Raw genomic sequence first — 26,770 nt, 5'->3', positions numbered from 1 at the left:
TTTAAAGTTACATTATTCCACATATACTACTTTTAATCAAATTATAAAAACTGTAGTGTTGGCATGTATAACGTGAGAAGTTGCTGTTTTTCTACAAAACATTCACTGAGTGCCGACTTCATATAAGGTACCATACCAAATGTTTTACAGATTTTCTCACGGAATCCTACAATAGCCCTACCAGGATAGGTGTTATTATCCTTATTTCTTAGATGAGGAAAAAGAGGCCAGAGTGACAGTTAACTTGTTCAAGATCACACAGAAAGTCAGCGTCTAGACTGGAATTACAGTTTTAATGGATTGCAAAGCACTTTCTGTCCATTACATCAGGCCCAAGAGCCTTAATTCATTTAAACTCTGATAAAATAAAGCTCTCATGCAGATTTAATGTATAAAGAATTTGGAAGTGATTGATGTTGGTAATGATGTGAAAGATGATATTAAATAAATTAATGATCAACAACTGTTATCAAATAGTTCTTTTATGAAGGATGCCACACTCGATTACAAGAATGTAATGATATAGAAACATGGTTTTCTATTGGATTTACAACCCAGAGAAATAAAATATGCAAGCTGCCATATGCTTACAACACTCCCCTAGCTACCAAAAGCCTCCCCCGTCTGCCAAACGATAAACTTCACTGTCTCCAAATTTTTTTCCTCCTATTCATTCTTCAACCTTCTGCACTATGTCTTTGTCACGTAACCCAACCCCTTCCAGAGAACCTACTTTCCCCGGCAATAGTCTCCTCATTATTAAAGACAATGGGCATTTCCAGTCTTTATTTTTGTCTCTTAGCTACATTTTATGTCATCTGTATGCACCTGCTTCTTGAAAGCACACTATCCTGGCCAAACTCTTCCTTCTCTGGCCATTCTTTTCCAATGACCTCTTTAATCCCTTTCCTTAACCTTCCTGCTCCTCAGAGGTTTGCCCATTTCTCACTTTATTCACTTCCTGATGATTTCATACCTTATCTATGACTTCACCTAACTTCATTCTGTTTGTAGCTAAGATTTTTCCTGGATTCTAGTTCCATACATCCAAGGGCCTGATGTTCCTCCCCACCTAGATGTCCCACAGACACCTTGAACTTAATAAATCTCAAACTGCTCTGTGTTCCATACTTAGCAAGAGGCAGTACCATCCATTTTGGTTGTCTAAGCCAGTTTGGTGGGAGGGCTGAGCAGTGATCTCTACAAGCAGACTCAGGCCTTCTGCTTCAATATGATTTGTTTAGTTCAACTGTGAACCAATCCAACTAGAAAAGATTCTCAAACATTTTATTAAAGAGTTTTCGACTTTCCTTTCGATCCAAAAAAGTAGTCTTAATGTCCTCAAAAGAACATAAAAGCTAGAAAAAATGAAGTACTGCCAATGAAGTACACCTTGAAGGTGACCTTCTGCAGGCCCACAAAAATGGGTCAGATGTCTCCTCTGCTCCTGTGTGGCACTTGCCAACCACTCAAACTGCCTGTCTGTCCTCTCCTGCCAGACTCCTCGAGAAAAAGTACCATATATTTTACAGTTTTGAATACCCAGTCGAAGTATAACAGAAGAATTTTTAACTTTCCTGTTGTCACATTAAAAAAGTAAAAAAAAAAAAAAAAAAAAGGGCAAAATTGATTTTAATATTTTATTTTATCCAGTAAACCAAAAAAATTGTCATTTTGATGTGAGGGTTCTTGTTCATGAAGTCGAAGAATGAGCTTCACAAACAATCATGGTAGGAGAGCATGGTACATGCTTTTATTTAGAAATAAAGTGAGAGAATAGAGCTCCTGGCTCATGCCAGGAGGGGACAAGAAAGCCTATCATTGGCTCATTGTCTAGGGGTTTTATGCGCAGTTGAGGATTTTCAGGAATGAGGGCAAAGGGTTAGGTGTGCAGAATTGTTGAGTGGTCCCAGAATGCTCATTCTTGATGAATAACAGAGATTTTCAGCTCTGATTCGTTCTCAAGATAGCAGTTTCTCTCTGGGAGCATGTCAATTAAGACCGCCTACCCTGCTCCCCAAGGTGGACTGGGTTGTTGCCTGTTTGCTGAAGTAAGTTAAGAATCTTACTTCTTAACTTCTTGGGCTGTTTATAGTTGGGCTTGCTTACTAAATTAGTCTTTTTCCTAGGTTGCAGATTACTTGGTTAGAATCAGAGAAGGACATATAGCACATAGGTATGGTTAAAATAAGCTGGGCCTTTTAGCAGGCTTAGGTAAATTTTACAGTGAAGTCACGGGTTATGCTGAGACACTTTTCTTTATCTGCAGAACACTCAAACATTCCAGGCTAAGTTGCTGCTGGCCTTTTGAGTTTTAACTGATCTCACTGAAGATGTCTACATTCCTAGTCTGGTATCTTTACCCTAGAGAATTACTGTGACTCTGACTTTGCGTAATGCTTATCACAGAGTTTCAATAGGGACTTCTTTGCACATTGCTACATTGTTCTGACTGTAATTATCTTGCTCTGCTTTTTCTCGGGAGGCCCTCACCCTACTCTGACTACACCCACGGTCCCTGTCTCAATTTCAACATGTAATATTTTTACAGTACTGAGAAATTCAACTTCTTTTACTTATACTAAGCCTTCAAAATCCAGAGTGTACTTATAGCACATCTTAATCCAGACCAGCCACATCTCAAGTGCTCTATAGCCATATGTGTAATGGTTTCTTTATTGGGCAGTGCTTATCTAATGAATTCAATTCTTCCTGACAATCAAGTCATTCTCTAGTATAAATTAGGAGCTTAGGAAGGATTATATAAAAGGGTTAGGCATTATCATTATTTACAATATAAAAAACTCGTATTTTTGAAAGTTTAATAATTTGTTTTATAAATAACCTTAATACTTAAAGAACTAAAATATATATATATACTTATATTTTATATTCTACATTCTGAAACTCAAAAAATGCCATGTTTTTGAATGGCATATATTTGCCAGTTCCCAACATAGCCTTATTTGTAGTCATAAAACAATGAAAGATGAAAGAAAGAGAGTGGAGAAGGGGAGGAGAGGATGGTGGGGAGAGAGAGAGGAAGAACAGGCCAATGAAGAGGGAAAACAGAATAAAACATGAAGTATGCAAGTATGCAGTCTTCCAGGGTTCAGCTCCTGGCTGTGCCTCAGGCTGGCAAGGTATGCTTCATTCTCTATGCTTCACTATCCCCACATATACAATGGTAATATCACAGCACGCCACAAAAGGATTGCTACAAAGATTAAATGAGCTAATACACGAAAAGCATTAATACCATATTGACATTTGATACATACTTAATGAGTATTTTATATTTATAATAATGAAAATTGAGGTTAACAACTGATTGCCAGAATCTGGTAAGAATTACTACTAACTGTAAAAACAACAAAATTAGATTGAAAGATACAAATAATAACTAATACAAAATACTGGGGGAAAAAAATCAAATAATGATACACATGTGAAGCTCAGAAGAAGAGCAGTCTTCTGAAAAGAATTCCCTATAGGCATGAGTAGAAACATTTATAAATCTATGTGCCAAACCCAAAAGGAAGTCGGCCATTTTCCTTAAGAAACTTGAACAGAAAACAATAAAGGAGACAAAGTAAGATTTAGAGAAATTGGTAAGACAAGGAATGATTGCAAAAATTAAAAATATAATAGCAGAAATAATATCTGTATTGGAATTAATAAAGAATTGAATTGATTATTCAGAAAAACCATTTACATTGGAGAAATATGAAAAAAGCTCTAAAAAGCTGTAAAAATATAAAAGATAAAAATCATGAGAGAAGATGATAAAGAACCAATAAAAGAATTCTGTATCCTAAAGGAAAAAATTCAAAACAGAATAAGAGTAATAACTTTATATACGGAGAACATGCTTTTGAAATGAGTATTTTCTAAGTTTGTTGATTAAAATACCACCTTCCACATTTTTTTAAAAATCAATGAACAGAGACATATTTAGGTACATCTTAGCAAATTTTTTTGAAATCTAAGAATTAAAAGCAGACTGAGAATACAGGCAAAAAAAGCGAGAAGTTACTAACAAAAGCAAGATCAAACTAGTTTTATCTGTAGAACTATATTCTAGAAAATAGCAAAATGTTATCAGATCTTTGAAGGAAATGCTGTGATGCTCTACTCTTTTTTTTACATTGACTTCTTTTTTCATTACTGATCTTTTTTTTTGGTATCATTAATCTATACTGACATGAGAAACATAATGTTTAGTAGACTCCCCCCATCACTAAGTCCCCCCGACATACCCCATTACAGTCACTGTCCATCAGCATAGTATGATGCTATAGAATCACTACTTGTCTTCTCTGTGTTCTACAGCCCTCCCTGTAGCGCCCACTATATTATGTCTGTTAATAGTAATGCCCCCTTTTTTTTCCTCCTTATCCCTCCCTTCCCACCCATTCTCCTCAGTCCCTTTCCCTTTGGTAACTGTTAGTCCATTCTTGGGTTCTGTGAATCTGCTGCTGTTTTGTTCCTTCAGTATTTTTTCTTTGTTCTTATACTCCACAGATGAGTGAAATCATTTGGTAGTTGTCTTTCTCTGCCTGGCTTATTTCACTGAGCATAATACCCTCTGGCTCCATCCATGTCATTGCAAATGGTAGGATTTGTTTTCTTCTTATGGCTGAATAATATTCCATTGTGTATATGTACCACATCTTCTTCATCCATTCATCTACTGATGGACAAGTAGTTTGCTTTCATTTCTTGGCTATTGTAAACAGTGCTGCGATAAACATAGGGGTGCATGTCTTTTTCAAACTGGGCTCCTGCATTCTTAGGGTAAATTCCTAGGAGTGGAATTCCTGGGTCAAATGGTATTTCTAATTTTAGTTTTTGAGGAACCTCCATACTGCTTTCCACAATGGTTGAACTAATTTACATTCCCACCAGCAGTGCAGGAGGGTTCCCCTTTCTCCACAACCTCACCCATATTTGTTGTTGTTTGTCTTCTGGATGGTGGCCATCCTTACTGCTATGAGGTGATATTGCACTGTGGTTTTAATTTGCATTTCTCTGATGTTTAGCGATGTGGGGCATCTTTTCATGTGTCTGTTCGCCATCTGAATTTCTTCTTTGGAGAACTGTCTGTTCAGATCCTCTGCCCATTTTTTAATTGGATTATTTGCTTTTTTTTGCTGAGGTGCATGAGCTCTTTATATATTTTGGATGTCAACTCTTTATTGGATATGTCATTTATGAATATATTTTCCCATACTGTACAGATGTCTTTTTGTTCTATTGATAGTGTCCTTTGCTGTACAGAAGCTTTTCAGCTTGATATAGTTCCACTTGTTCATTTTTGCTTTTGTTTCCCTTGCCCGGGGAGATACGTTCATGAAGAAGTTGCTCATGTTTACATCCTAGAGATATTTTTGCCTACGTTTTTTTCTAAGAGTTTTTTGGTTTCATAACTTACATTCAGGTCTTTGATCCATTCTGAATTTACTTTTGTGTGTGGGGTTAGACAATGGTCCAATTTCATTCTCTTACATGTAGCTGTCTATCTTTGCCAACACTAGCTGTCATTTCCCCATTGTATCCCCATGGCTCCTTTATTGTATATTAATTGACCATATATGTTTGAGTTAATATCTGGACTCTATATTCTGTTCCACTGGTCTGTGGGTCTGTTCTTGTGCCAGTACCAAATTGTCTTGATTACTGTGGCTTTGTAGTAGAGCTTGAAGGTGGGAAGCGAGATCCCCTCTGCTTTATTCTTCCTTCTCAGGATTGCTTTGGCTATTCGGGGTCTTTTGTGGTTCCATATGAATTTTAAAACTATTTGTTGCAGTTCGTTGAAGAATGCTGTTGGTATTTTGATAGGGATTGCATTCAATGTGTAGATTGCTTTAGGCAGGATGGCCATTTTGACAATATTAATTCTTCCTAGCCAAGAGCACGGGATGAATTTCCATTTGTTAGTGTCCTCTTTAATTTCTCTTGAGTGTCTCACAGTTTTTTTCAGGGTATAGGTCTTTCACTTCCTTGGTTAGGTTTATTCCTAGGTGTTTTATTCTTTTTGATGCAATTGTGAATGGAATTGTTTTCCTGATTTCTCTTTCTGCTAGGTTCATTGTTAGTATATAGGAAAGCAACAGATTTCTGTGTATTAACTTTGTATCCTGCAACTTTGCTGAATTCAGATATTAGTTCTAGTAGTTTTGGAGTGGTCAGGGTTTTTTATGTACAATATCATGTCATCTGCAAATACTGACAGCTTGAATTCTTCTTTACTCATCTGCATGCCTTTTATTTCTTTGTTTTGTCTGATTGCCATGGCTAGGACCTCCAGCACTATGCTGAGTAACAGTGGGGTGGGATGCGCTATTTTTGATGGCAACAGGAAGCCATTCTCAGATATGCCAGGTCACTAAAAATATAACCTATGTTTCCTATTATTGAAAAAAAAAATTACCTGAGGCAGTAATTAAACTGAGAAAGGGGAATTGAGATTAAACTTACATACAACGAATTTGTGGTATACAGCAGAGACTTAAGTTTTATGTCACAACTGCCTTCCTCTCCAAAAGAAAAAAATTCCCCACCACCAGACTGACCTCGCTGAGTGTTAGTTCCATCATTTATATTATCAAGATAATATTGATATCCACCATACAGGCTTGTGAGTATGAAATAAGACAGTTGCAGCATGAAGGGATTTCCAAGGAGCTATTAAAATGCAAAAAGTACTTATTATTTATTTAACGGAAGCATCAACAGAAGTTTTTGCTGTTTCTTCTCACAATGGCCTAGTCACATGGTACTGTGCTCCTCTGCTTAAAATACACATGGACTGTTATTTGAGACAGCATGTCATAAAGGGAACCGCAAATCTAACTCCTGAACTACTAACTTCTAGATTTAACTACAGAATAGCAAGTAGGTTACTCTTCTAAGGAAAGCAGCAAGAGGGGTGACACCAGCATCATGGCAACGTAAGATGTCCCTCATTTTTGTTGTCCTTTAACATTTAACATTTGGCATCTATCCATGAACCAAAGTGCCTCCAATGAAGCTGTGGAAAGTAGCACCATCCACCAAGGGACCCAGGAGGAGTCCCGCCCACCTGTGCGCTGGGAACTAGGCAGAAGGAACGTGCTATGGGCTATGGAACCAGCAGGAGCCTGTTAACTGACACCAACCCTTCCTGGCTGTGGCATCTAGAAAACACTAACTTGGACAGATACCCATGGATGAGAAAACCTTTTTTGAAATCCAGGTTTCTAGAGGAGAAGGTCTAGCACTCCAGTGGAGGAAAAAAACAAAAAGTTGCAAGTGTGGACTCATTAAGAGTGGGCAGAGGAACTCTGCAAGCATCAACCTTCCCCACAAGCTGCACAACTTAGAGAAAGAGGAGGTTGGGGATCATTTCTGCAGTGGAAAAAGGAAAGTGTTGAGTGAGCGCCCCCACCCCCACCCCAGCTATGGGGATGCTGCTAAAGAAACCCATCTCTCTTCTGCAGTACCCAGAGTATTAAAGCAAGAGCTCCAAGACTAGGGGAAGGTAGAAGCGGAATAAAGAGGCAGATAAGAGTATCAGAGGGCTTTAAAGGGAGGCAGTTCTCTGTTCTCTAGATTCCATCAGGAAGCCCACCCATAAACAACAGGGAAAACCTCAACGAAGGGTCCTTTCATCTGACCTACAGGAAGCACAACCATCCCAAGTGCCAAACCCACCCTCTCACCCTGAGACCAACTCCTTGTACATGTTCTCAAAGGCAACACTGAGAGCAACTCAGATAAGCAGGGAGTGCACACAGAAAACAAGCCAGGGTTTGCGGACAAGGGAAAAACCACAGTCGTGAGCTATAGCACCACATTCGGCACAATGAAGAGGAGTCACCAACAGCTGGTCAGCTTCATTCTAAAAGTGTGAAAAGACATACATGTATAAGAATTCTACCACAAAAGGGAGCAAGAAGTGTGGAGCAGGTATATCCATACAAGGTCAGAGAAAGCCCAAGAACATAAGCAGGACCAACAAAAAGTATCTCTCTCACTGAAGACAACTAGTAAAGACTAGAGGAGGTGACCACTGCTTCAATACCAAAACAGCATGCAAAAATATAAGGAGCATGAAGAATGAAGGGATCATGACACCACCAAAAAATCACAGCTATTTCCCTAATAACTGGACCCAAAGACACAGAGTTCTGTGATTTACCCAATACAGAATTCAAAATAGCCATTTTGAGGAAACTCAATGAATTACAAAAAAAATAAATACAAGTCAACAAATCAGGAGAACAATATATGAAGGAAGAGAACAAAACAGATAGAATCATAAATGAAAAACCAAACAAATTCTGGAACCGAAGAATTCAATAAATGTAATGAAGAACGCAAGAAAAAGCATCAACAGCAGAAAAGAATAGGCAAAAGACAGAATCAGTGATTTAGAGGATAGGAACTTTGAAATAACCCAGTCAGAAAAGAAAAAAGGAAAAAAGAATGAGAAAGTGAAAAAAAAGCCTACATGTCTATCAGACACCATCCAAAGAATCAACATCAGAATCACTGGAGTTCCAGAAAAAGAGGAGGAGAAAGGTGCCATAAAGCTTATTAAAAGAAAGAATGCCTGAGAACTTCCTAAATCTAGGATAGTTAACCATTCAAGTTAACAAAGCTAACAGAGAACCTCATTATTTCAATTCAAAGCAATCTTCTCCAAGACACATTATAATAAAGTTGACAAAAACCAAAGACAAAGAGAGACTCCTAAAAGCAGTAAGAAATAAAAAGAATGAAACCTATAAAGGAAATACCATTAGGCTATCAGCAGATTTCTCAGCAGAAACCTTACAGGCCAGGAGAGAATGGAATGATATATTCAAAGTGCAGAAAGCAAAAATTTGCCAGGCAAGAATACTCTATCTGGCAAAAGTATCCTTTAGAAATGAACTTTCCTAAACAAACAAAAGCTGAGGGAGTTCATCACAGGATCTACTTCACAAAAATCTTCAAGCTGAATGAAAAGGCACTAATGGTAATATGAAAATATACAACTCACTAGTAAAGGTAAATATATAGTCAGATTCAGAAAGCTCTAATTCTGTAGTAAATGGTATTATTAACCACTTAACTATATTTTAAAGATTAAATGAAATAATATATAGAAAATAACTATAACCAATACAATTTCTTCATGAGTACACAATATAAAGAGATAAACTGTTACATTAAAAACATAAAAGGTTCAATGCAATCCCTATCAAAATTCCAATGCCATTTTTCACAGAAACAGAGTATTCCTAAAATTTGTACAGAAACACAAAAGACTCTGAATAGCCAAAGTAATCTTGAGAAAGAACAATGCTGGAGGCATCACACTTTCTGATTTTAAACTATAGTACAAAGCTTTAGTAATCAAAACCATAAGGTATTGGCATAAAAACAGATACATAGATAAATGAAACAGAATAGAGAGCACAGAAATAAACCCACATATATAGTCTATTAATTTACAACAAAATTGCAAAGAATATACAATGAGAAAAAGATGGTCTCTTCAAAAAATGGTGCTTGAAAAACTGAACAGCCAAATGTCAAACCATGAAATTGGATTACTATATTACACCATACACAAAAATAAACTCAAAATGGATTAAAGATCTGAATATAAGACCTGAAACCATAAAAAGTCCTAGAAGAAAACATACAGGGTAAGCTCCTTAAAATTGGTTTTGGCAATGATTTTTTGGATTTGACACCAAAGCAAAGTCAACAAAAGCAAAAATTAGTAAATGGGACTACATCAAACTAAAAAGCTCTGCACAGTAAAGGAAACCATTAACAAAATTAAAAGGTGACTTACTGAATGGGAGAAAATATTTGCAAATCACATAACCAAAATACATAAAGAACTCATGCAACTCAATAATGTGTTCGGAAATTTTTATCATAAAATATTAGGTTGTGTGTGGGGAAGTAGGGGTGAAAGATTATAAACTTGACCAGTCATGTAAAGGAAAATCACCTCAGGCCTCCATTAGAAGCGAAGGCATGGTCAAAAAAATGCACCAAACTGGGTATGATAAAGATGAAATTATAATAATCTAGGTGAGAAATATCAAAATCCCAGCTTAGTCTGCAGTAGTAGAAATGAGAAATATTTGATTCTTGGAAGAAGTAATCAATTGTGACCTTAGGCTTATAAAATAAATCTAAGCAACTATTTGAGAAATACCTGATGATTTTTACTTGAGAATTGCATTTCAGATGCCAGTAATGGAAGAAGAACGGATTCAACAAAGGTCAAAACAAGAGGACAACTCAAAAACACCAGGGGGCCTATATTCCTAAATGGGGGTTAGGAAACTAAGACAGCAAAGCCAGAATGATTCATTAGGTTTTTCTGCATTCACACAGAAATGTCTTTAGTGGGGGAAAAGTTATATAACCCCCAGATATGAGAGGAGGAGAGAAATCACCTCCTGGACAAATCCCCTGGAATACATAAAACACTTTCTTAAAACACTTTCTTTACTGGGCCAAAATAATGTTACTGACTGGCTCTCCAATCTGTTTCTTAACAGACAGATTAGATCCCTGCCTGCCTTGGGAGCTCTGGACATATCAGGAGATAAGATTATGTAAGGTCTGCTTCTTCCATAGCACTAAATAAAACATTCGATCCTTCTCTTATTATCAAGAAAAGTCTATCAATCAACACCAACACAAATTGAAATTTAAATTCTTTTTTTACTCATAAAACATAATTCAGTTTTACTCTCTTTCCAACCATGTTTTTTCCCCCATTTCTTCTATGCCCTTTTTATCAAACTATTTTCAAACTGTTCAGTAACTTTCCATGTGACTTGCCTACCTCCCTTTCTTTCTTTTCTCTCCCTCTCTTTCTGATCAGGAAATTATTATAAAGGAAATTTAGAAACCTTGTCTATAATGATGATGTGGAAGTTGGAGAGTTTATGGGCCAGTTTTCACATGGAATGTTAGGTTATAAAAAAAATAGGAAAAAGTATTTCTGAAATCTGCAAAAGACTAAATTATCATCACCTGAAAGGGAAAAATGAGTCCATGTAAGTTACTAACTACCCTCCACAATCTCTTTATATACTAAAACTGTGAATGAAAAAATAATGAACTTATCTTCATTGGATAATTCTACTAATGGAAACTGGTTACAACAATCTTACTTTACTCCATTTTTTGTACAACCTGACTGACAAACCACAAAAAAAGTAAATGAACCATACCAACAAAAAAATGTGAACAGAGTACAGGCACAGACTGGCTTCTGCATAGATCTTACAGATCACATATTTGAAAGCACATCCAAATGCAAGCACAGGGAACCCATTTCTTCTTGTAACACCGCCAAAGGCAATTTGGTTTTCTCCTGAACCTACAATTAGCAAGGGTTAGATAACATTATATCAAAATTAATGATTCAACAACAAGAAAGGGTATCTAAAGAGGGTAAGCTCCTTAAATTGGTAAATGGTAAATTGGTAAAATTGGTAAATGGAAGCAGTCTGGAAAGCATCACTTCATGCTATGGGTTGAATTGTGTCCATTAATGAAGACATGTTGAAGTGCTGACAGTACCTCAGAATGTGACCTTATTTGGACATAGGGCCATCGTAGATGTAATCAGTTAAGACAAGAATATGCAGGAGTATGGTAGGCCCTTGATCCACTATGATCACTGCCCTTAAAAAACGACGGCCCTGTGAAGGCACAGAGGCGCAGGGATGATGCCCCGTGGAGATGGGCAGAGACCGAAGTGATGGGCGTGCAAGCCGAGGAGCACCAAGGCTGTCGGCCTTCACCAGCAGCTAGGAGGGAGGCATTGGACAGATTCTCCCTCAGAGCCCTCAGAAGTGACCAATCCTAGGTTGCTTCCATATTTTGGCTATTGCAAATAATGCTGTAATAATCATAGAAGTGCATATATATTTTCAAATTAATGGTTTTGTTTTCTTCACTAAATTCCCTCAAGTGGAATTTGAGGTTATATAGTTTTTCTATTTTTAGTTTTTTGGGGAACATCCATGCTGCTTTCCATAGTAGTGGCACCAGTTTGCAACCCCATCAAGTAAGCAGGAGGGTTCCCTTTTCTCTATATCCTTGTTAACACTTGTTATTTTTTGTCTTATTCATATTAGCCATTCTAACCAGTATGAGATAATATCCCATTGTGGTTTTGATCTGCATTTCCCTGATGATGACTGATGTTGAGCATCTTTTCATGTACCTGTTGGCCATCCATATTTCTTCTTCAATGTCCAATCAAGTCCTTTGCCCATTTTTAATTGGATTACTTGGGTTTTCTTGGTGTTGAGTTGTTTGAGTTCTTTATATATCATGGGCATTAGGCCCTTCGCGGATATATCTTTTGCAAATATATTCTCCCATGCAGTAGGTTGCCTTTTTGTTTTGTTTTTGTTTCCTTTGCTATGCAGAAACTTTTTAGTTTAAGGTAGTCCTACTTATTTATTTTTGCCTTTGTTTCTCTTGTTTAAGGAGACATATCCAGAAAAAAATTGCTAATGCTGATGTTCAAGAATTTACTGCCCTTGTTTTCTTTTAGGAGTTTTATGGTTTTAGGTCTTTTTTTTAAAATTTTTTATTAAGGTATGATTGATATACACTCTTATGAAGGTTTCACATGAAAAAACAATTTGGTTACTACATTTACCCATATTATCAAGTCCCCCACTATACCCCAATGCAGTCACTGTCCATCAGTGCAGCAAGATGCCACAGATCCACTATGTGCCTTCTCTGTGCTACACTGTTCAGTTAAGGTATTTTATGGAGGCTTTATTAGACATGATTGATTAAGTCACTGGGCACTAGTGATTAGCTCAACCTTCAGTCCTCTGTCCTCCCCAAAGTGTGTGTGTCGGGGTATGGTGGGCAAGTCGCTGAAATGTCCAAACCTCTACTCACTAGTTTCCCTAAGACTTCCCAAAAGTCACCTCATTAACACAGACTCAGGTGTGCTTGAAAGGAGCTGCTTATGCGGAGAATACAATTAATGACTGTAACACCTTACTACATTGACAGAGAATGACTGCAATGGAGAGGGTGAGGGCTTGGTAATATGAGTGAATGCTGAACTACTGTTTTGCATATGTGAAACCATCATAAGATTGTGTATCAATGACACTTTAATAAAAAAAAAAAGAAAGGGGCTGCTTATGAATAACAGAAGATGCTCTTTTACTTTTATCACTCTGGAATATTTTAGAAAGCCAGTGCAAAATCCAAATATTTTAACAAAAGATGCTCCTATGGGTCTTATCACATAGGAAATTACAAAAGTATTAGGCGCTCTGGCCAAGATGAAGATGAGGATGAAGACCAAATATATATTTATTATATCACAATATAACACTCCAGAATTGTGACAAAATTAATTTGTTGTTTTAAGCTACCCAATTTGCAGTACTGTTACAGCAGCCCTAAGATATAAATATGCCTAACACCAAGAAAACCTTTCAGATTTGAATCTTAAAATGCAAGCTGTTCCTAACTGCTGAGTGAAAGAAGCCAGTATGTCTACATACTGGGTAATTCCAACTATATGACATTCTAGAAAAGGCAAAACTATGGAGACAGTAAAAAGATGAGTGGTTGCCAGAAGCTCAGGGAGAGGGGGAAAGGGGCAAATAGCTGGGAGCCTGAAGATCTTTGGGGACAGGGAAACTGTTCTGTGTGATACAGTAATGAAACATGCCATTAGCATTTGTCAAAATCCACAGAATGTACAAAAGGAAGAGTAAACCCTAAGGTAAACTATGGCTTTTAAACAATAGTAAAGTATCAATACTGGTTCATAATTGTAACAAATGCACCATACTGATACAAGATGTAAATACTAATACAGAAACTGTGGGAAGGAATAACAGGGTGGCACACTTGGTATATTTTTTTATAAATGAGAACATTAAAATAACCACAATAGCAGCTATCAACTATTAGCAACATCATTTCATAAAAGAGATTTTTAAAACCAAAATGTTAGAACAATATAATCTCGTGATAACAACAGTCCTTCCCAATAAAGGACAGCTAATAACAGAACATCTGCAAGAACAAAACAGAAGTAGACAGGTATAGATAAAATATTATCTCAATTACTTTCATTTCACCTCAAACTAAGGAATATTTCATCATGCACTGGCCAGTTAATGCTCTACTTTTTAGATAATCATTATTCATTTAGTGCTCCTAATACCCCTGAAAGAGAAGTAGTATCCTTACTCCCACCTTAAATGGGGTAATTGATCCTTACAGAAACTAAGCAACTTTTCCAAGGTGACAAATGCCTTGCTACAGCAGCTAACCTTGAACAGATGCATGACTGTACTGAGACTGACAGTCACAACGTGACAGCATCCTAAGTGGAAGTGCACAGCAAGCAACTGAGGTGAGGGGTCAGAGGCTGAGAAGGAGACCAGGGCCAAAGATGGGAGTCGTCCATAAAGAGACAACAGCCAAAGCTGTGAGAAAGGGGGCTAGTGGGTGAGCAAGGAGATTGCAGCTTGTTCAGCTGAGAAGAGCAACGTGCACAAAGGAGAGGCAGTCAGAAAAACATTGTCACTAGGTTTGAAAGCTGGAGTCACCATCTTTGACGCCTCTCTCCCCCTGATCTGCAACACCAGGTCAGCTTTAACACATTTCATCCATATACATATTTTTTCACATCTGTTCTTTACTCTGCTTTATGTCATTACCCTAGTACCTGCCCTTTATCTTTACTTGGTTGGAATTGTCTTAACAGCCTCCAAACATGGCTCCTTGTTTCCATTCTACCTGCTTCTATTTAAACACCACCTGTTTGTGTATCCATAGCTTCTTTTACCCCTCCCCTCACAATTCCCAGTAAGTGGGAACTTAGACACAGTGTTCAGATTTTTTAACCTATCTTAAACACATCCTCATATCCACAGAGATCCACATCTTCTCTCCAAAATATTCATCTCCATAAGTAATAGTAGTAATTATTAACAATTTAATCATCCCTCCACCAAAAGGTATGTTGTTTCCAGACTTTTATCATTAGAAATTTGAGAACCAGCTTGTCAATTTTTAGCCATTTTACAGAATAAACAAAACTCAAAATTTGAACAATACTGAGCCTTTCTATGAAAACACAAAATATGACTTTCCATCTATTTATGTTTTTTTTTATATTCAGCAGAGTTTTAAAGTTTCTTCATGTAGTTTCTGCAGATACCTTAAGTTTATCCCCTGGATGGTTTATACTTTTAACTACTGTAAATAGGATCTTTTCCTCCCTGATATTTCATAAGTATTTTTATAATAGAAAGTAGCTGAATAGAAAGCAATTTTTGGCTCTTCAGTTTGTCCTGTAGTTTTTTGTTGAACATTGACATATACTTGGCAGAAAGAACCGTAGTGAACAGCCTTCAGTGATGTGGTGCAGAGGTGGCTGGGCAAGCATTCTACAGCCCTACAACCAAGTCCTGGAGTCCTCAGTCTTCTGGTGAGCTTGTCCCTGGGCTACTGAAACAGGGACCATGGGCTTAGACAGACTTGGGTGAGAGCCTCTGGAAAAATACAAAGCAAGATAATCTATTGTGAGATCTGCTTTGGTCTGCTGGGGGGCCCAGCTTATTTTTCTGACTTTACCCAGGTGCAACTTTTCTTCCTCCAGCCCTAAACAAATGATTTGTTGCAACTTGGGCAACGTAGCAAGCAAGCCCAAAACAACGTAGTAAACACAGGAAGGATTTCATATTCAAACCCAATTAGTTAAAAATAAGTTTCTTAACAAACAGACAATAACTCAGCCCACCTTGGGAACAAAGCAGGCAGCCTTGAGTGATAGGCTCCCAGACCAGGAAGCTGCTATCCTAGGAGGAAATCAGAGCAGTAAAATTCTTGTAAATAACCAAGAAGACTAATAAGAAACTTAATGTTTCTTCAAAGGAAAACATTTTGGGGCCACTTAGCAGGTGTACATCCCTAGCCCTTTGTCTCTCAACTGCCTATAGAACACCTAGACAACGCACCCAGGGACTCTCTTGACCCCTCCTGGCCTCAGCCAGGAGCTCTGTCCTCTCTCTTTCTCTCTAAACAAAAGCCTCTGCCTTGCTCTCCTCTCCTACCTTGACTATGAATTTTGTTCTTTGGCTCCGTGAACAAGAACCCCGGCATCACTATGACACTCACAAGTGCTTCTTTGTTTTTTACCCCCGAGGTAGGACAAGATGGCCTCAAGGTGCTTAAGTTTGTTTTTTCTCTTCTCCCACATGAGGACTAGAGGAGGCTGGTGATGGGTATTTTCTTTCCCACAGGTCAGTTCGACTCTGACAAAACTCAGTAGAATAGGCTAGTAAAATAATTTATATCAAGGGCAGGCCTTGTTCAAAAAACTGAATGTTGTGGACTGCCTTGCCAAAGGGTTTCGGCCCCAGGCAAGTTCACTATGGATTCAATGTGACCAAAGAAACCGACAGCAAAATGTTCTTTGGGGGTGAAAGGATTTATTACCCAGCTTGTTCTCCCAGTGGGTAGGTTGAGCACTAGCGTGTCGGCCTCCATCCAGAGCACTGGGCGGAGCTCTCTAGATAGCACAGTAATAGCTAATTGCCTACAGATGTGGAAGCTGTAGCCTAGCAACAGGCCAGTTACATCAAGTGGTTTAAGTTCAGTGAGGATCCTGGCCATACAAACCCCAACTTCTCCACACGGACATATTTCAAAACAGCTACCTTTCCCCTCCCTTTGTCAGAATGCAAAAAAGGTTTTTCTGACTCTTCACTCTGAGTACCTGGTAGGACTCCTGTAGGTAAAACACAGAAGTATGACAGCCTCTTAAGAACTGGGTCCTCTGGAGTTGTTAACTCTGAGTCTTGTCCAGGCTGAGCCTCCAGCAATTTGTCAATTACAGTTTAAGTTACCCTGCCCCAATCTGGTTCCAAGGCAGTTTCTGTTAGTGGGTTTCCACTCTGCCTGTCTCTCCAAGTTAGGGAGGCAGCTGTTGCCCTGTGACCTCAATGCTGTGATTTATCTAAAAAGAGTTGATTTTTACCTTGTTCTACTTCTTATTTGTTGTTAAGAAAGTAATGACTCCCACTCTCCCTTTTGTAACCCTGTAACCCAATCAGTTCCCTGATTAAAGTGTTTTATTTCTAAAAATTTTTATTTGATTTTCTTGATTTCCAGGTAACAATAATGCTTACTTTTGCCTCTTCCTTTTCAAAATAATATGCCTCCGATGTATCTCTCTCCTAATTGCATTGCACAGTACTTACAAACAATGCTAATTAACACAGGCATGACAGTAAGTAACCCTGTCTTGTTCTTTAATGGGAATACCTCTACTGTTTTAATATCGCAGTACTAAGCATAATGCTTACATAAGTATTTACCTATTCCTTTCTAATTAAAAGCACTAAAAATCTGGAAGAGATGTTAAATTTTGTCAAATAACCTTTACTGAATGCCTTTTCTGTATGTATAAAGATCATCTGGCTACACCAGCAGCAATGTTACCATGCTTAGGCCTGAAGCCTGAAACACTTAGCTTCTCCAGAACTAGCATCATGTTAATAAGCCTGCCACCTAATGAAATATCCTTTAGGCACATATACTTTTCCTCATCTCCTTACTAGTAACTGAATAGTCAGTATTACTCCTGTTCATCATGAGTATATTAAATATGCTTTTACATTTATCATTTTTTTCAAGCTTTCTAATTTTTAGATCATCTCATGTTTTTAAAATAATTATTTGGTTCTTTTTACTAAAATTGTTAACATACTCAGAGCCTTTACTCTTTTAAGCCTTTAGGAGGTTAATAATATCTGCAAATCACATCAAAATAATTACAAACCCAATAAATATACTATACACTATTCAACAGTATTGTTGACAAGACAGTACTTACTGAACAGTCAAGCCAATTGCTGACATATGCTTGTGGTAACTATAGAGTTGAGGAGCTTTTACTTTGATACCCAACTTCATAACCTGTTAAAGTTCTAAGTAGAAACTTTTAAGGAAGAGTTTCTCCTTTGTACCAAATACGAAGAATAGTGAGAGTTAGTAGAAGTACTGGTGATTTTTTATTTTTTCCTTAATTCTATTTCTATTTCCCACACCTTTTATTACATGTGTTACTTTTATAACAAAACCCTCAATGTTATTATTAAATACACAAAATTTTATGAGGGGAAGTTAATGGTAACTTTGGAGAAAAAAGTTTCAGTAAAATGGAAATCATGAGAGTTTGGACTAAAGTCATTCCCCTATTAAGGATGGAAATGAGATAACTGAACATTTTTCAAAGGGATTTTGGCTGCTCTTTGATGAAGGAGATGAATTAATAAGTGCCCTCTGTCTCTCTTCCAAATTTTCCTCATATAATTTCTTCAGAGTTTTTTTAAACATTGTTATCTCCCTTTTTATCTAAATATCTCCTATCAAGAAAAAAAGATCATAATGGGTTGGAAGGGTCACAGATGAGGCTGAAAAGCGGAAGGAAGTACATTACAGATGTGTGAGCCACATGAACAGAAGTAGGAATAAGCACACGATCCTCCCAGCCAGACTATAAGAAGGATCTCTATCTACAGAGGCGAGCCACGTTTAGGAAGAGTTGGAAAAACAGTATGACAGCTATGACTGGGCCAAACGTGAAAACCCGGAACACAGGTTTAGATGTCTCCACTTTCTACTACAAGAGACAGGGATACCCTTGAAGAATTTTTAAGCAAGGGTATCACTTTCTGAAAGTGATGTCATAAGGAGATCAGCCTTATGGTGGTGCATCACATGAATCAGAGAAAAGCACATAGGAACCAGGGGACTCATAAGAATGCAAAGTAAAGGGGAATTTGAGCATTCTTCAAAAGATAAAAATATTTTGATAAAAGGGAAAATAACAGTATTTCTCATTTTCTTCCACTGATTCATTCAACAAAACTTTCCCTGGGTATCTTCTACATTATAGACACTGATATCTAAGGATACAACAGAGAACTGAACAGATATGTCTGCTGTCAAAGGACTTACAGCAATATTCTCTTATTTTCCCAGTAAGTCCACTGTTCTTTAAATTCTTGTTTTTGTAAATGTCCTCCAAATATTTTCTTGTAGGTATTTTGAATGTAGTAGCACTTTATTTACTTAAAATGTAGACTGCTTTGGAATATCCTCTCCTCTCTGCTCCTTAAGTATACCTTCATCATAGTATCTATCACACAGTAATCAATGACTTGCTGACCTCCTCGCCTACTACATAACTTTAAGCTTCATGCTGGCAAAGACCATGTCTTACTGGACACTGTTCCCCCAGGACACTCAGGGCATTTCAAGATAATAGTGAGTTAGTGAATAAATGCACACATTTTATCAGGAACTATGAATAAAACACAGTTGCCTTCTTTAGTTTCCCAAGTTTAGCTGAGAAGTGGTTTCAAGTTAAGGAGTGTTCCTCAAACTTTTCTGACAATTATATACAGAAAATGGGAGGGTGAATGTTCCAGGGCCCCATGGAGCTTGAGGATGCACCTGGCCACAAGTATGAAGTAGCTTTTAAGTCACATTCACTCCAGCACTGTTCTGTGCACTAGGGGTACAACCACGGTTCCTGCCTTCGTAGACTTAATTTGAGAGATCAGACGAACTGTTATGAAATTAACAAGTTCCTTACCTACCATATTAGCACAAAACTTTTTAATTCATTTTCTTTAAATAACACTTTATAAATTTACTTTTTTGCAATAAAATTATTCTTTTCCTTTATGGTTAATATTTTTTAGGTCTTATTTTAAAACTCCTTCCTGACACAAGTCACAGAGATATTACCATATATTTTCTTCTAAAATTGTCAAATTCTGATTTTCAATTTCAAGTTTTTAATCCAATGAATTCAATTTTTGTGTTGTGTGAAGGAACACAATTTTTTTTATTTCAATATAGCTAACCTTGCATTAATTATCAAATAGTCCATTCTTTCCCCACTGATTTGTTATACCATCTCTGTCTTACAGTTTCTAAAAATACCAGTCTGTTCCTGAACTTTGTCATGTTTCTCACTGACTTATTCCTATTTAGTAACTTCAGCTTTACATCTGGTTAAGTGAATACCCATCTTCATTTTTCCTCTTAATCTTGACCTTTTACCTTTCCATGTAAATACATGTATAAATTACATATAATACGTTCTGAAATCAAAAGGCCTTCTAAAATAAAGACTAAAGATTAAGATATTTGATTCTGAATTGTAGACAGTTGAAGTTAAGTGCCACCACAAGGCATCACAAAGGAAAGGAAATACTGCACAGCTTGACTTTTAATTAACCTTTTAATTACCACCATTTAAGGAACATACTTTAAAGCTCAATGCTATACAAATTACACTTGATAAATAAATAGAGCTGTTAGGTAGAAAGATAGACATGAGCAGCAGGGGCAAGGGGAAGATAAAGTTCAAGGAAAAACTGCCCAGACTGCTCAGGTACAGAGTCCCACTTGAGGATGACAAAGGCTTCACAGGGAGATAATTTCTTTGCCTGCAAGGACCAAGCCAAACCAGGTCCCAACGTGGGTGCAATCCAACAAAACTAAGGACTACCCAAAATAAGTCTCATCATAGGAAAGGCCATGCGCAGTAAGAGGGATGACTACATAGATGGACCTGTCAATCAAATAACCCCCCTTGTCAATCAAAGAGGCACCTCCCAGCCAGAATGCAATATATAGGCTTCCTGCCTTTGTCTACCTTGACTCTGGCTCACCCCTCCCTTGGAGTGTATTTAAATAAAACTTTCACTCTGCCTTGCTACTGTCTCTGCCTTTCAATTCTTAATTGTGGTGGGGACAAGAACCCAGGAGAATGAACTCAACACGTAAAAGATCCTGTATTTCATGGGATTTAGTCTTCAGCCAGCAAATAAACCAACAGGACACAGTTTCTTAAGTTCTTAATTCCACTTAGTGTTAAACTTTAAAAATATGTCCTTACTGAAGAAAGCCTAAATTTTAAAATTGCAAATTCATTTAAAAATCATTTTAAAATTGCAGATTTATAAAAAATCATTTGCATTAAAAAATCTGTACAAAAAGAATGAAATTACAGGTTTCACTGCCAAGTGAAAAGCAAAGAAAGCAAAGAGAAAACACCCTCCAATGACAACACCAAGGAAGAAAGATTCCATTTACCAACCAGGATATATGCTCAGTTTTTCAGAAACACATCTAACTGGGTTATATCTATACATGACTTTCTTCACAACAAACAAGGCTAACAAGGTGAAAACTTAATACAAATATAACTCCCCTTGAATAAACACAAGTTTAAGATACCTAGAATAGTTCCATAGCCCTGCTGATCTTCCCATTCTGCTTTATTAATGAAAGGGTGACAGACCTCGTTTGAAAGAGAATCTAACAGCTTTCCATTCACCTATTAATCCACTAGGCATCCATTACTCTTTCAGGGAAGTGTTACTGCATCACATCTGTAGCAAAAGCCTCTAAGCACATGATTAATGAATCTCTACTGAATATCAGGGCTTTCATTTATCAAATAGGGTAATAATATCTGTCTCACAGGACTGTTATGAAAGTTAAATGATATGAGGCCTGTATAAATGTTTACCACTACAGCAGGCTAGATTTTTTTTTCAATTACAAACATATCATCCTCCCCTCCACCCCACCTCTGAAAAAAGCACATATACATTTGAAATCAGGTTGCATTTTTAAGTTACACTAACATTTAATGTAGTGTTACTAATTTACCTTCTTCCCACAGCTGAAAAAAAAAAAGACTGCAATTCAAGTAAAGATGTATCTAACAATCAAAGATAGCTTTAAAATTGAGAAAACAGGGTAACAGTAAGCCTAAACTTATTTGTTTTCTTTTTGCTCAGCCCCTCAAGGGCTATTCAAAGCAGTTTACTATTCAAAGTACAGTTAACCTTTGTTGCCCCAAACCATCTTCTCCTTAATTTAACATTTAAACACTGTCTCCTCATCTAATACAAATTCTAAGAAGTTGTGAAAGATGCTAAATTAATAAGGCTCTAATGGAGATAATTCCTGCTGTCATAGAGCTAGCTGGTGTATAAATTGAACAGATCTCCTTGGTACCCTACTATGAAGCAAGTCAGTAATTCAGGACATTTTTGTGTTTAATGTTAAACCTGAAGGGACAGCAGGCACAAAATAAGTCTACTCCAGACAAACTCGCATCCATGATCACCCTACCCATAATATAATCCCCAAATAGGATGCATACAAATGACCTTTTGCTTCAGAAGGAAAATAAAAGTACTGCTACGTCTTTTTTTAGGTACCAAAAAAAAAAAAATGAAGAACGTGAGCACACCCAGGGCCCAGACCTTGATCTCTAACACCATTCTCCAAAAAGAGACCTGTGCTCCTTGAGAAGTAGATAATGATTCTAAGACTGGGGCAGGAAACGTCAAGATGAGCTCGGCGCATCTTGTATCTTGTAGTGCCAGAAAGTAAGGAAGAGCTTAAAAAAAAAAATGTCACAAGGATGGGAGTATGTAAAAGGGACACAGAATCTGACCAAAAGAACTCCCAATTTGGTCTTGAAACAATATGAGCAACATAATAGTGAAGCAGGGCAGGGACAGGGGACAAGCATTAGGATTAATTTTCCTGCCTATGATTAAAAATGCTGATATATAAACAGTATAATAAGTAAGAACAGGAGGGACCCTATCTTAATGCTAAGATTTCATTTTAAAAGCCAGGGAGTTAGGAGGTAAGATTCCTAATATATTTTAGTTATCAGCCAATAATCGACCCTATCTTAAGGAAGGGCAAGTAGTCCTAAATGATGTATGTCCCACTGTTTTAAGGGTAACCACTATCTTGGAGAAGAACAGGATCAAGAAATTCCTCATGTTACATTTATCTGACAGAATATCTAGAGGACAGACTATGGATAGTGACGTAATGTCTCTCACTGGAGACAGACATCATGAGACCATATGTCAAGCCTACACCCCTCCGCCCCTACCTTTTGCCCTCTTCTTGAAAGCCTTAAAAGAGAGAATCCTAAGCCTTAACTGCACCTCCTCTGAGATTGCCCACACTCCCCTTTCTTCAAGTATGTACTTTGCCTTGAATAGTTTTCTCACTGCTCAATTTATTGTCTTTTGTCTCTGCACTCTTCCTTCTAGTGGTAAGCATTTTTGTTACTTTACTATTTCAGTCAGTTTTCTAGACTTAAGCACAAGTTTTCTTCTGTCCTACTTCAGACAAGTAGGGCAGGACTAATGAGATTTCTGATTTGGGCTTGCAAGTTCCTGTCACATGGGTAACGTAGACAGGACTGCAGCTGTACAATCATGCTCTTAAGTAGCTGACCCAAAAATCTCCTTTCTTTGCCTTTGGGAAGTTCTCCGAACATAAACTCACTCCATCCAGTGCTCTGCAGCTCCCCCAAATTCTGGAGTGGTAGGGGCTTAGTTCCCACAACATGCAGATTCAAGCAGACACTGAATGCCAGGTGACTCTGGCTTTGGGAGTTAGCAGGGGATTTGCCCTATGCCGAGCAGGAGTTCAGTAAGCTTCCCTTCTCTCCCTCTGTTCTTCCTTGCTCTCTGCTGCCTGCACGGCTACTGTCATTCACTACTACTCTCATTTTAATGAATTCCTTCCTTAGCTACACTCATCCCATCTGTTCAAGAATTCTTTCTCCATTGGAGTCAAGAACCCTCCCCCACCCAGGTTGAGGTTTCACCTAGTGCGCAGGGAAAGACCTCCCCAGGCACAGATGCCCAACAACAAGAGTACTGAACTGTCATACAAAATAAATACCCCTAAGTCTAAATTTGCATAAACAAATGATTACATAAATCAATAAATGAGGGAGAAGAAACAAGTCTCCTGTGCAGAATTACAAAAAATATACATAGATATAGTCCACTCTCAAGAATGTAGGACATTACTCCCCACTACTTAAATGTGGGCTATATATAGCCATGTCTTTCCACGGTACTATATAAAGAGAAAGAGGAAAAAGAAGAGTATTTTACAGTGAAAAAAATCTAACACTACCTCAACGAGATGATTAAGGTTAACATCAATGCTGATAAATCATGTTGGTAGCATGTACCCTTGATACAATGTAATGAAAATGGCTCTTTACCTCTGTGGTCTTCTTCTCCCAAACACATAAATCCAGTCTAATAATGGATAAAACATCCAACATTCTACAAAATACCTGACCAATGATCTTCAGAACTGTCAGGGTCATCAATAACAAAGTCTGAAAACCTGTCATGGCCAAGAATCACCTACGGGGGCAAGACTACTAAATGTGATGTGGCACCCTGGATGGGACCCTGGGGGAAGAAAGGACATTAAGTAAAAACTAAGGATCTCTGAAAACAGCACAGACTTTAGTTAATAATAATGTATCAATATTGGTTTATTAATTTTGACAAATGTATCATACAACTATTAAGATACTAATAATGGGAAACCGAGTCTCAAGTATATGGGAACTCCATGCTATCTGCAATTTTTCCATAAATTAAAATGTTCTAAAATAAAAAATTTATCTAGCAAAAAAATAAGTTATGACATTTAATATACAGATTAACATCACGACCCTAGTTTTGTGAGCCAGTCACTCGTCTGTGGTGGATATGGTGCCCCGAGGAAATGAAGGGGCTCCGCATGCAGAGGCAGGGGGTGGAGGCCACCTTTCAACACCCTGGGACATGCCACCATTCACACACAGTCATGGGGTTTAAACAGACACTCAGAAGAATACACAAGTGGCTCAAAATACTTCAGGTAGGGAACAGTGGGTAGAATATAATATTGTTAGAATATTAATACCAATATCATGATGTTTTCAACTAGTAAGATCTGGCCAAAAAATATCAAAATTACCAAGAGGCCTATAGGCCTTTAATGGACTTCTGTTAATGTAATAAACAAACAAAAATTAGATACATATATAAAATGGGGATTTTTAAATAGTAATAAATGAAGGAAGGGCAACAATGGTTTATATCCACTATTATTAACAACAAACCCTTCCCTAAATACATGTTTTGCTTCAAGATGATAGTGAATTATATTGTGAAGCCTTCATAATTGACAGAATATATATCCAGATCATAAAGATAAATCTTAACCACTTTTAGAGATGTTTAAGTCATGTTATTCCCAATCTAGTATTTTATTACATTTCACAAAAGGTAATGACAAATACACAGAAGCCTTTACAGATGTTTCCTTTCTAATCTGTCTTCTTATATTTGTTGGATTCTATTTTGAAAATGAAATACAGGAAAAAGATATATTCTCAATATATGTTCAACAGCAAATAGCTTACTTAATGAAAACCATGTTTTAGTTTAAATTGTGAAAGTATGAACACTGAGAAAGGAGCCTCTTGATCAAAATAAAAAAGTTCTGAGGTAAGGTTTAGGGCTTAGCACCACACATTAAATTTATTTTCTCCATCATACACAGAGCAGCAGCTGTAGAGAAACAGATGGATCAAAAATGCTACAGGATATCACTGATGTGGTTAATTTCATACCAACAAAATCTTTAATAAATAGAATCCTTACAAACTATAATGAGATGTGTAGCATCTACAGCACAGCATTTAAGTGACATCTCTAGAACTATACTGCAGGAGTTGGTATACTGGCAATAGAACTTAATAGCTAAGAAACAGTGGACATAGTACTACTCTCTTTAAGAGTTACTATCATCTACAGATGGTCATGCTAACAGTCTCTACTTCACAGAATTGGAAGCAGTATTACAAGAGATATTTTTCATTATATTACTTAGAATGACACTTGGTACATGGTAAGCAATAAATGTTAGCTATTATTGGCCATCTTTATGGGAATAATCATGAAAATCTTTCAGACCACAACAAAATTCATTAACTATCTTTTCACAAATAACTTAAAAATTATCAGATTAAAGATGAATTACACATTTTTCTTTTACAGATAAATAAGACTCCCAAATTTGCTGGCCTCTTCTGGGATATTCTATAAAAGCTCTTGGAGAATACTCCAGCAATATCTCCTGCTTACTTAAATAAATGTTATATTGATAGTGTTGGCCACAAACAGCTAACAGAAAATATTTCATCAGAGCTTAGAAACAGTATACATACCCTCAGATCAGGAGAAAAGTTGTCTGCAGAAGTTGAAATGGAGTCTGATGATACAACAGATGCTGATTTTGTATGCACTGAATTCTCTGAATGAGAAGTAGAAGCACTACAAAACACAAAAGCACAGTATATTTTTTTTAAAAATCCCATTATCGAATAGCCCTTCTTTGCTTATTCACTCTGATCTCCAAATACTGGAGATAAATTCCAAACTCTCTATTCCTGCAGTGTTAAGTATTCTCACCATTCTCATCATTCTCTCTGAACAGACTTCCCCAGTACTCATGACTACACTCTCAGTTAACTCTTTTATCCAACCGGTATTCGTCCATCCAATGAATACTCACTGAGTAATCCAATGTGCCAGAACCATTACAACTGGCACTATGATTTAGAGGTAAATGACATAACTCTCATGCAGCTCACAAGCTTCATGGCAGAGACAGACAAGTAAATAAATGTGTGATAAGGACTTTAATTACTATATAATTAAATAAACAAAACCTCATTTAAAATAAAGACGGGAGGCCAGAAGCAGAAGCTCTCATGCCTTACCACTCCTTGCAGCCCTTTGCAGATCTAACAGGAGAAGAAATACCTAGCATTCCCAAC

The 26,770-nt window shown here is 37.2% G+C and overlaps 1 protein-coding gene across 3 annotated transcripts in view; it reads right to left on the bottom strand.

Moving 5' to 3' along the window:
- Positions 1–26,770, bottom strand: part of MTMR2 (myotubularin related protein 2) — a 134,547-nt gene that overhangs the window by 45,752 nt on the left and 62,025 nt on the right. For all 3 annotated transcript variants that reach the window (XR_005061890.2, XM_037020623.2, XM_037020622.2), the window contains one exon: positions 26,159–26,264. Coding sequence is in view for 1 of the 3 variants with exons in the window: in XM_037020622.2 (XP_036876517.1) it covers positions 26,159–26,264 (106 nt within the window). In the remaining 2 variants the exon portion in view is untranslated. The remainder of the gene's footprint in view (positions 1–26,158; positions 26,265–26,770) is intronic.

Source organism: Manis javanica, chromosome 6, assembly GCF_040802235.1.
Source record: "Manis javanica isolate MJ-LG chromosome 6, MJ_LKY, whole genome shotgun sequence".
NCBI lineage: Eukaryota > Metazoa > Chordata > Mammalia > Pholidota > Manidae > Manis > Manis javanica.
The sequence above is the reverse complement of the archived record's forward strand: the minus strand, read 5'-3'. Positions and strand labels throughout refer to the sequence as shown.